Source organism: Haliaeetus leucocephalus, unplaced genomic scaffold, assembly GCF_000737465.1.
Source record: "Haliaeetus leucocephalus isolate CR32 unplaced genomic scaffold, Haliaeetus_leucocephalus-4.0 Scaffold517, whole genome shotgun sequence".
Classification (NCBI taxonomy): Eukaryota; Metazoa; Chordata; class Aves; order Accipitriformes; family Accipitridae; genus Haliaeetus; species Haliaeetus leucocephalus.
In genome coordinates this window covers 8,394,923-8,406,348 of record NW_010972953.1, presented here as the reverse complement: position 1 = coordinate 8,406,348, position 11,426 = coordinate 8,394,923, and the positions used below count along the sequence as shown (strand labels likewise).

General features: G+C 37.4%; 1 protein-coding gene across 2 annotated transcripts in view; it reads left to right on the top strand.

Annotated features, from left to right (window-relative positions):
- Positions 1-11,426, top strand: part of KDM1A (lysine (K)-specific demethylase 1A) — a 52,093-nt gene that overhangs the window by 14,283 nt on the left and 26,384 nt on the right. The window contains exons 5-9 of one of the 2 annotated variants that reach the window (XM_010576288.1): positions 1,620-1,698; positions 2,700-2,792; positions 3,556-3,662; positions 5,719-5,800; positions 8,085-8,179. In XM_010576288.1, coding sequence (XP_010574590.1) covers positions 1,620-1,698; positions 2,700-2,792; positions 3,556-3,662; positions 5,719-5,800; positions 8,085-8,179 — 456 coding nt within the window. Of the gene's footprint in view, positions 1-1,619; positions 1,699-1,762; positions 1,876-2,699; positions 2,793-3,555; positions 3,663-5,718; positions 5,801-8,084; positions 8,180-11,426 lie in introns of those variants that run through there. The other variant, XM_010576289.1, reaches the window with a different exon arrangement.

The following is an 11,426-nucleotide window of genomic DNA, read 5'->3' as shown; positions in this document are numbered from 1 at the left end:
TCCGAGTTCTTCGAAGGACTCATGAGAAAGTGAACAAAGGAGATCCACTTCATGTGATCTTCTACATGAATCCCCCCCACCCCAAAACAACAACAAAAAATCACAACCAACCAATGAAAAAAAAACCAACCACCCCATCCAAAACAGTAAAAGCTCTTGCTAAATTACAGTTGGTTAAAGCAGATCATGAAAATTTACAAAGCAGAATGTAAGGATAAATGATCTGTTGTGGCAGCGCAGGGCAGGTGTGGTTTGAAGCCTTTAAAATCTTCTAAGGCCTGCACTGTTCTGTGTATTCATAGGGGGTCTACAAATCGGAATTTGTAAAGAAATGGAAATTTGCTGCACATACTAAGTTATTTTAGGTAGTAAAATGAGGACTACAAAAACTACAAAAGATGAAGACTTATGCGTAACTGGGTGATAACATAGCAGATGAAATTAATTTTAAATAAAAGTAAACTAATGTGCATAATGGAAGTAATTGTGTATATATATATACACATAAAGATTTATATATAAAAATATAGATTGTGGGCTTTGCACTCTTCCAACTGAGAATGGAATCTTAGCATTATGGTACATAGTACTACAAAATGGGTAGTTCCACGTTCAGAAGTTATCAGAAAGAACATTGTTAAAAATTACTTGGAAAACAAGTGGAAGAGAGTACTATGCTAAAGATGGAATTTGCCTCAAATGGCCTCCCAAATTATATGGAAATTCTTTCTTAATCTTTCCTATTCATTATATTTGTATGATTTCCACTTTAATTTGGTATCTGTGAGGAGCTGTGAAGTTCAGTAGTGCAATTGTAGAGAAATACCTAAATAAGTGGCTAATTCTGGAATGTAAAATGATGTGGAGATGCTATGTCTGATCTAGATATTGAACAGTAAAATGTTATTTATTAACTATTGCCATCCATGCCATGAAGTAGGAGTTCTGTTGGGGAAACAGTGGTGATTCTGTTATTCTGTGCTTCTTTTTCTAGCATGAAGTGACATAATTAATATTTCACAGGCAGCTCTTCCTGCTTGGTTTTTGAACTGTAACTGCCCTCTACATTTCTTTCTTGTACATACATGGCCTGTGTAGTCCATGGTAGTGTCTTGTATCAGTGAAGATGGATTAGATGATTAAAGGTCTGAGATAAATAAACTTCATAAGATGACAAATACTTCTGTAGCTTTTACAAAAATAACATGAAATTTGATGCTGAAAAGTCAGATGCTGGCTGGTGTTGCATGCCCAATTAAAATATCACATGTATCATACTTGCCATGCAGGTGGAAGGAGGGCTGTACATAGAAGCATTCCGGTGCTTTAGTTTTGTAGCTTTTGTTCTTTCAGTGTGTGTTTTCTTGTATGTGTGATTAGGAGATTGCTAACTTGATGCATTTCCACTTACTTGAAATGGTGTAGGAATTTAAAATGGATTCTGTGGCACTCTAAAGAACACTGGAAGGCAAAGCTCAGTGCAGCTTGGATAGCAGTGCCAAAGTTTAACTCATTAGAAGGTTTCATCTACTAACAGTACTTGGTAACAAACACGCACATGGTAAATAACTCTTTTGTATTGCTTAATATAATGTGTCTTTGTGTTTGTTTAAATACAGCTGCAGCTCTGGTTGGATAACCCAAAGATTCAGTTGACATTTGAGGCAACTATCCAACAGTTAGAAGCACCTTATAATAGTAAGTCAAGTCTTACTGCCAAAACCATACTGTATGTATCATTGCTATTCTTTTTCAGTTTTGATTGTGGAAAAGCTGCTCAGAATCAAGAGAGGATTTCAGATGGGTTCTTTTGTTAGCGGAGCTCCATGAGCGTTCGTGTACAGAATGGGATATTGCAGTATGCTCATGTTTCAGGTTTGTTAGAGTTCATTTGTCTGGTAAAGAAATATATCCCTAGCAGAATTCAAAAAAGCTGGTAAAAAGATGAGTTGTTACAGAAGTTTCCTGTGAGTGAATTCACATGCAGCTTTTAAAGTTTGCTACAACTTCACGGTGGTTTGCAGCTGTGAGATTTTCTTAATCATAAGCTTTCTGGGAGGCAGTAAAAAATTGCATAAGACTTGAACGGACTAGTTGTGATGAAAGAAGGCAGTAAAAGAGCAAGGAGTTACTGCTTCCAAATGTAGGCCATTTCACCCTTCTCAAAAAAGATTCCAATAAACTGGAACAGGGTGGAGGGGAGCAATAAAGAAAAAGTAATTAAAGAAGAAAATAATGCTGAAATGAAAGCAGATACACTGTCAAGTATTGCAAAATAGTGAATTATTGTGTTATAAAAACAAAAATTAGAACTCTCTGCTCCAGTAATGGCTTGGCTTAATACTGGCAAATCGCATTACAGTTCTGTGTGCAGTTCACCAGATTTCTGCTGTCAATTTCAGAAAAGGTGTTCTTCCACACTAGATAAATAGAAGCATTTAACGTCCTGTACAGCTGTTCAGGCAGTATTTAAAACTGCAGTATAGCACGGAAAACAGCTTGTGGTTTCCAGAAAACTTTAACCTTAGCCTTCTTCAAGAAGATGGATTCTTCAGTAGGGTAGCTGGGGGTGCAGAAAGGGATGTGTTCAGTGTGACTTTGCTGGGTTGCTGCTGTGATACGTTTGCTTGTGAGTATGTTTTCAGTACATATGTGCTGCCGAATGTACAGAATAATTTTAAAACATTACAATTTTGTAGGTGATACGGTGCTCGTTCACAGAGTACACAGCTATCTGGAGCGGCATGGTCTAATCAACTTCGGTATCTACAAAAGAGTGAAGCCCCTTCCAAGTAAGAAACTTGAAAATTGTTTTTAATTAGAGTTTTGTTTTATTGTTCTGTGATTTATTAGGACAAATTTTGGAGTGTTTTTTTTAGGATTGCAGTGCTGAGAAAATAAAAAAAGGCTGGAGAGCTGTCTGGCTGTAGATGTTCATGTTTTTTATTTTGGCATGGAGAAGCCATGTATTTAGGTAAATCACTGAGAGGGAAAATATTTGCAAATCTTCTGTAGATAATTTGGCGACTGTCACTGTTTAATGAGTTATCTTTGTTCCTCCTTTGAATAACAAAAGACAGAAATGTAATACAGTACTTATATCTGTTATATTCTTATATGATGCTTGAATTTTACAAGTGCTGAACTTGTCTGTCCTTTCTAGGTTTTATTCTTCTGGGGCAGAAAGAAATAAAACCTATGATACTTTGTCCCACAGTAATTAATAAGAATCAGTTTCTTGTTCAAACAATTATCCTTCAGAAGTATTTTTCCTCCTGTTTTCTTCCTTGTCACAGATGCGCTACTGGTGTATTTTTCTTGTACCTGTCTCATTAAGAAAAATTGTAAAGTGTTTTACTGTTACCATATTATGTACATAATTACTTCAGTTTTCTTTTTGTGGCTATTTTGTTAAAGAGTTTGTTCTGTCAGAACTACTGATGAGAAGGAAGCTGCTTTTTGGTTTTGGTATCTCTTAAATGCAACTTTAACATGACCGCTTACAATGTAGGAATGCACATATAGAGCTTGTAACTTATTTTTCCTTTTCTTTAGCCAAGAAGACTGGAAAGGTGATCATTATTGGTTCTGGAGTCTCTGGGCTGGCAGCAGCTCGCCAGCTGCAGAGTTTTGGAATGGATGTCACAGTTCTGGAAGCCAGGGTATGAATTTCTGTGCTATTTTACTTCCGTACAGAAACTTAACCAGTAGCCACATTCAGTACTAGCATAATAAGGCTAAGTATCCCAGCAGCATGCCCAAGATGGTTAAGCTTGTGTGTGGTTACAGGCAGCCAGGATGTATTGCTGAGTACTAAACTTGTCTCACTAGGAAATGAGTGTATCTGTTCTCACTGGGAGTTGGCTAATGCTTTCTCAGGGGTGGACTGTATAGTCAGATGCTAGTGTCATGTGCTTACACCAGTAACAGGCTGGAATCTTCTTCCTTTCATGATCAGGAACTGATTTTTTACTGGAAAGCAGAACACAAGTCTGTATGTCAAGAACCTGCCCGTTAAGTAGAATCATTGTTTGGAATTGCCACACAATATCAGGCAGGATATTTTTCTTGGCACCTTTTAAGTCTACATTAATTCTTTTCCTTCTTTATTACTTTGTGCTTAACAGAGGCTTTAAAGTTATATAGAGCTACATTTTGCGGTACGTGAAGTAGCTGATTGTTCTTCCAGTAATAAGGTATTCTTTTATATCCAGCCCTAAGTGGAATCTCCTTTTTTTTTTTTTTTTTAAGTTAAAGTTTTTTTCATATAATTAATCAATTGAGAACAGCTTGATGCTCATTTAAAATAAATAAATCCATTGACCAATTAAATTGGAATTTATCTTGTGCTTTACTTCCTGACTTAATTTTGTTTGTGTATTTACTTCTGACACTTTTTTAGCACAGATTAAAATAATCTGCTTAAGTTTTTTATTAGAGTAATGTTTCAGGCTCTTCATTTTGCTAGCTACTGCTCTTGTTGCTAGGGTGCAAGAGCTGCTGGTTCTGTCCTTCACAGGTTCCATACCACTAGAGCAAAGGAGAGCACAACAACCTAATTGTTTAGGAGTCTCTTGCTCACCTAAATGTATTGTGGGGTTTTTTGGTTGGTTGGTTTGCTTTTGGGCTTTTGGTGGTTTTTTTGGTTTGTGGGCTTTTTTTTCCCCAAGCTGAAAGAAGGTGATCTGTGCTGTAACCTGGGTTTTGTTCTATGCATCTTTGTTACAACCAATAGGTAGATCCAGCAAGAGGCTGTTTTAAAATAATGTACAATATTTTTTAGTCATTTTTCTCTAGACTGCTGCATCTCTTCTTGAGTAGTCTGTATTTTTTTATTTTTTAAGGCTGTCTGGTGTTTTCTCACATTATGATTTCAGTGATTCAGGTGGTAGTTTCTTTGTGTCCACTCATTTTCTGTAACTTTTAGACTGTTAGTTTACATGCTTCTGAATTGCTGATATAATTACTAAAAATAGAAGTTTACATTTTTGTATGAATTGGTAGCTGTTTGGGATCATTGCCCAATTGTAATTGATATTTCTCTCTGATACCATCCAGCTAGTTGATAATAGGGAAAGGTGGCTTTTTTTCCTTATTAAGTTTGAAGCAGTAGGAAAATAAGTGTCATCCTTAAGTCGGTAGTATGTGTCAAGAATCAAAAACTTTTCTCCTGCTTCTAAAATGGGCTGTTGATTTGTGGTTATCTTCTTGATTGATAGCTGGCTCTTCTGTGGAGAATAGATAGGCGTAATTGGCTGATGGTTTTTCTAACCCTAAAATTTAGTTTTCTCAAGCACAGCTGAATAATTTCCTACATAGCTGTTGGATTTTGTAGTAGGAAGTGGGAGGAGGAAATCTAGTATGTAACTTAATCTATCCATGGACAATGAAGGACTGATTTTAGAATCACATTAGATCCTACTGTAGATACAGTTAAATCTGTCCAAATCAGGTTAGGCATCTTTTTCTTTTTCTTTCCTTTTCTTTCTTTTTTTTTTTTTTTTAATGCAACTTAAACATCTTATTCCTTAACTTAGGCAAATTAATTGAGATCAAGTGTTCATTTGCAGAGATTCTTGGAAAAGTGTACATTCTATTTATTGAACCTTAGGATCAGAGAATACTTATACTACGTTCTGTAGAAGTTTCAGTGATTATGTTTAAGTAAGGTGTATTGCCCAATGTTACAGGAGGTTTAATATATTGTGCTTTTAAAAGGACCGAGTAGGAGGAAGAGTTGCTACCTTTCGCAAAGGGAACTATGTTGCTGATCTAGGAGCAATGGTGGTAACAGGACTTGGTGAGTTTTTCAGAATAAAAAGAAGCGGGGAGGAAAATTGTGGGGCAAGATGTTACAAATCTGAAACATTATGCTGTTTCCTTTCATGGCCAAAATAATTGGGTATTTTTAACTATTAAAAAGTAGACGTTCTAGTTCAGCCTCTTTGGTAGTTAGTATTTTTCATTAGTGAATCTTCAGAACAGATGGCAGCCTGCACTAAAAGCTGGGATTTTTGTTGGTGTCATAGTTCTCATTGGTCACTGAAGTCATACAGGTGCTTGTCACATTATCAAACTGTTGAAGATCCATTCTTTTGCTGGTTGCTTGTGCTTAGTGGAGTTCTTTGCTCTTTCCTTGGCATTCTGTCCTTTAGTGTGTCTGTTCCTCTGCCCAGTTCCTTTTAAAGGTGGTATCTGCATTGGGTTCACTGCATGTGCTGAGCAAGTTTTTCTAAAGCTGCTTTACCCAGCTGCCTGTGGCCTCTGAGCTCAGGTCCTTGGACTGAATTTCTTGGTACTCTTTTAGTTGTTCCCTTGGATCTTCCAAAGTATAACCATGAAACTGAACATGGAGAAGTAGGAATTTAGTGAGGGGATTAGTTGAGTAGCTAAGAGCAAAGTTAATAAGAGCAAATAAATAGCAAAGCTATAAGATGGGAGAGACCCCAAAGAGATAGAATATGTTTTTGCTTTTACACAGGAAAAAAAGGGAGGAGGGGGAATGAAGAACAGAGCCAATCTAAAGAGAAAGTCCTTCTTAGAGTCAGGATTTAAAACCCAAAAGTTCTTTTTCTAAGTGATTTCAGAAATAGTTGTAAAAATAACGGCAAACAAGCCGTATTTCTTCCTATTTAATGCTGGTTTATAGGATGGCATCAATTATTGATACTGGTTACTCTACTAAGAAGATGAGCACGTGTTTAGATTAGAATACCCTTCAGTAATGCAGTGAAATGATAAAATATTATAAAACCTGTAATAAAACCTAACTGATTTTTACTGACTGCCAAAACTTGGTGTCTGTCGTATTAGTCTTTATTAAATTGCATACAGAAACTATTTCCAGACAGAGTATTGAAGTTGCACAGTCCTGGTAAAAGACATTTAAGGTTTCTTAGTGAAAGACTGTAATATTTTTTATATTTAATTCATCATGGGTGTTTCCTTTCCAAAAGAATCTACCCTTTGCCTTTAATGAGGCAGCATATGCTATGGAGAAAGAAAGATTCATGTAGTGAAGGAGATGGTTTGAAGGACATCCTTCATATTTTTGAATCTGGAAGAGATGTGAGGAGGAAAGACTACTAAAGGGGTTGAGCTTGTGGTTCAGGATGGTGAAAGAAGTTACAGGATCTTTTCTGATTTTGTTAGTAAACTGTGGAAGAACTAAAATTTTTAGTAGGTTGTTGAACTTAAAACATGAACTTATTTAGACCTACTTCAAAACACTCTTCTGCTTGTTCAGTCAAAGACAGGAAAGTATTAGGTGGCTGAACATCCCTCTCTATTTTGAACTAAAGCTCTGGGTTTGATTGGATTGCAGAATCAGAGAACATTGGGAAGCTAGAGCTGAAAATCTTTTCCCAAAGTTAATTTTGTGGAAGAAGCTCACGTTTCTTCTCTATGCCATTTCCCATTTGTGACCATTCTTTTCCTTTTGTCTGCTGTGCTTACAAGAGAGGCTTTAGTGTTTAGTGATTCTGGATGCTTAAAGTCAATGCTTTCTGCCTTTCTCATGTTTCTATGTGGAATCTCCTAGATTGTTTTCTAATCTGCTTACTTACACATCTTCCAAGTACAGTTGGGGTACATGGTTCATCTTCATAGATTGTATTCACTAGAATCACTTGTTGGAGTTCCACTAAGTTTTTAGGGACTGAATTCTCTAGGTTCCATCTCCATGTCACCACACTTAGAAAAACTTCTGAAATTACTGTGCAGCTGTGGGAGCTTTCCTTGGCTTTTCAAACGCTCTGCTCGCAAATGTTTTGAAGATACATTTATGGCTATAAACTCTTAATCGTACTAAGGTTGCTGCCACCCTAGGACTCTGCTTTTATAATCAGCCCTTTTTACATACAGTCCTTTAACTGTTGGTGGGCAGGGGTTTTTTTTCATGACCTTGTTGCAAGAATTGCTGTGAAGAGTAGACCTTTGGCAGTGTTCTACTACTTCACTGGAATGCTTTTTTCACTGGAGTTGGTGTGTTTCGTCTCTGAAATAGCTTTAAATGTGGGATTTTTATTTAATTGCAGACAAACTTTGCAGGAGTACTGTTGTTAACTATACAATATGTTTTCCAGGAGGAAATCCCATGGCTGTGGTCAGCAAACAAGTGAATATGGAATTGGCTAAGATCAAACAAAAATGCCCACTTTATGAAGCAAATGGACAAGCTGTAAGTCTGATACTGTTTTCATGAGCCTTTTAGAAAGAAATAGTATCTCCAGTGTATTTGTCACCAGGCTATTGGTCTAGCAGGGGATAGCTTCTAGGAAGAGGGAGACGGAGTAATGAAAGTGTGTGTCCATTTTTAGGCAGTGTAGTAATATTCTAGCACATCTGCACCTATTCTTCTAAAACCTGTTCTTTCCACATGAGTTTTTAACTTCGAATTTCAGACTTTTTATGGAAGCTAAGTTCCCCTTTGATCTTCCCAAATTCATTACTGTTTTTCCTCAGGCAGTTGTCTGTCTAACTCCTCTTTGAAACAGTTGTCTGCTGTGCTGTTCTACTTACTTGTTACTTTTTAAAGGATTGACTAACCAATGTCAGCTGGTTGAATACATGCAACAGTTCAGAAATAATATTCTAGAGCTGGGATTCACAAAATTAATTAGCTTTATTTCTTTTCACTGTAGTGTCAAGGAGTGCTGTTAGAGATAAAAATGATAGATCCTAGTTTAGTCCTGAATCTCACACGTGTATTGACTGGAAGTGTTCCTACCTCCTGAAACTTAAAACATGGTACCAAGAGTAACTTCTGAAAGAAGACAGATGAGGATACTGAGCTGCTTGCTAGGGGCCTGAAAAAGTGATTCTTGGCACAAACGTGTTGTAACCTGGCACCTGCAGCTTCTCTTACTGCACACAAGTGAATAGGGTGTTAAAATGCCTCGATTGAGAGATGGGACACAGCTTGATGCAAGCAGAGAGAGAGTGTCGTTTTATTGTATATAACACTCGTTTATATAGAAAATTAGAAGATACGTTTTTTAAACTGATTGGTTATTATGTTCCAAAGTTCTTATCAGGGCGCGCTAATTGGTAGCTACTTAAACTTTAACAATTGGACTGTCAGCAACTAAGCTATTTTTGCAAAAGACTCTAAGTTCCAGCCCTTTATCGAGCATGACTCACGGGTCAGTAATTCTCCAACACATCGGCGCCTCTCTGTTTCCCTTATCAGGCCTCCCAAGGTTTATAGCCTACAAGTTCCAGCACATCCCCTTCTAACAACGGAGCTGTGCCTGCCATCCTGTCTGATTCCTTCAAATCTCTCCCCACATTATAATAAACTCAGGGAAAGCATTGTAGACAGTTCTAGCAGTCAGTCTGCTCTCATGTTGTGAAGCCAGTCCTTCATGTAACATGCTTGCCTCTGCACTGCTGTGTTCCCCCTCTCCCAGCTGTTTCAGCATCTGCCCAAGTAATGCTTCAGTATCTCACAGTGCGGCAGATGTATCCTTGTGCAATGTGAAGAGACTCCCTCTGTTAACACTACCCAATAAGACACACAGTTCAGCTACTTTGAACTTTATACCATGCTTTTATTGTCTCAGTAAGCACTGTGATGCCTGCAGCTTGCCCATGCAGCTTTTCTTTCTCTAGCCCACTCCTTTCTGTTCACGGTATGCAGCAACTAGATCACTTATTTCCAGGTAAGGCCCTCAGGCATATGCAGCTCCTGTGGTCCAGGACTTCTCTTGCTCATCAGATAGGCACTTACAGAAGAAGCCAGTGAGAATGGAGTGTTTGTCTGAAAAGGAATATTCCTTCCAATTACTCTGTAGTGTTTCCTGTACCGCATTTAAATGCTATTTATCCTAGGAGACACAGTCAGGGTGGAAACTGGCAGTGTGGCTGCATGCTGCCCAGCACTGGGGTAGGGAGGAATTGTTCAGTACAAAAAAGGTTCTTACTGCTCCTTTGGCTAGCCTGGTGGCCCAGGTAACATCACCACCTTGTGTTCGAAGGTGGTTGCTGCAGCAAGGAATTGCTGCTGTTTAGATGTGTGCATTTATTAGTGTAATGACAGGAAGGTTATGACACTAGTCATATTTTAAAAAGGCATGTCACAAAATTCATCGCCTTACCTGTTGCAAACAAAGCTTGATAGGTGTAACTGGATATATTTTCCAGACTGAATTTTATCACTTCCTTGTGTTGACTACATAATAAACCAGAATGCTTTTTCTTGGTTTAAAATAAATAAATAAGATTGCCTCTGTGTGCTGCTTGTTTCCTAGCATGTCTGTTACATATAGCTTCTGGAACATTTGACTAAACTATCTAATTTGAAGCCATTTTAACTATGACAGATAATTAGGAAGAGAAGTTGTGGTGTGAGTAATGATGACCAATATTTTAATCTTCTACCACACAGATACCACAAATGCCAATATAATGTTGCTTATGTGACTTTCAATATCTGTGATCATTATCTCTGTATTGCCTGTAACTGATGACGATCTAAGCTGTGTTAAAGCTTGTTACTTCATATGATAAAGAGTAAGTAAATGAAAATGGAAGCTCTAAAAAGAAAATTTGAATTTGCTCACTCAGATGTGGTGCAGTTGTACCTTGAAAGCTGTGTGTTTTGACGTGTACTGCTTATGTTGTCTTTCTCTTCTTTAATATACTCCATGATGCTGCTTACACCAAGGCAGTTATTTTACTAATCCTTTCTTTTCCTTCTTTAATGTAGCCACACTTTTTCCTTTGATTATTAGCACTGCTAAAAATTAAATGCCTATTATCTGTTTCTGCAATGTTTTCACATCTTAGTACTTTGATTTTCACCCCACTGTATAAAGCTTATCCTGAAATAGCTGTCAGGCTACTTATGTTGTATTTCTTTCTGCTGCAATTGTTGAAAGGACACTGTCAAGGTACTACTTTATAAACAGTGAAAATGAAGTTTAGTTTAAGCTGAAATCACTTTCTACAGGATATGCTTCTTCCAAAGGTGCATTCACATTGGATTACTAATGAGTATTGGGCAAGTAATGTCTAAGTACCTTTTTTCAAAGCAAAAATTTTTCTCACTCTGCCCATAGAGAGTCTACTAACTTGATACTGTCCCTTTACATTTTCCTTTCAGCTTATCCCTGGGCCCAAGTCCATTCATTGCCCCACTCTTCCTCAAAACCTTTTCAATTTGTGTCTACCAGTAATAGGCAAGAGCACAACCTTTCTTGTCTCAAGTAAGAGTACTAATGTTCCATATCTCTCTCTCTGGCATTTTGGCAGACTTCATGGTACTTGACAGGAGGCAAGCTGTAGCTTTTAAATTAGCTAATTCCCTAGCCATCCTAGGAAGTATCAAAGATCTCACTGGAAAACAATATACATCAGATAATACTTCAGACATCTAAAGCAGGAATGCATCTAGAAGTCTAGGTACAAGTAATAATGGGATGTCC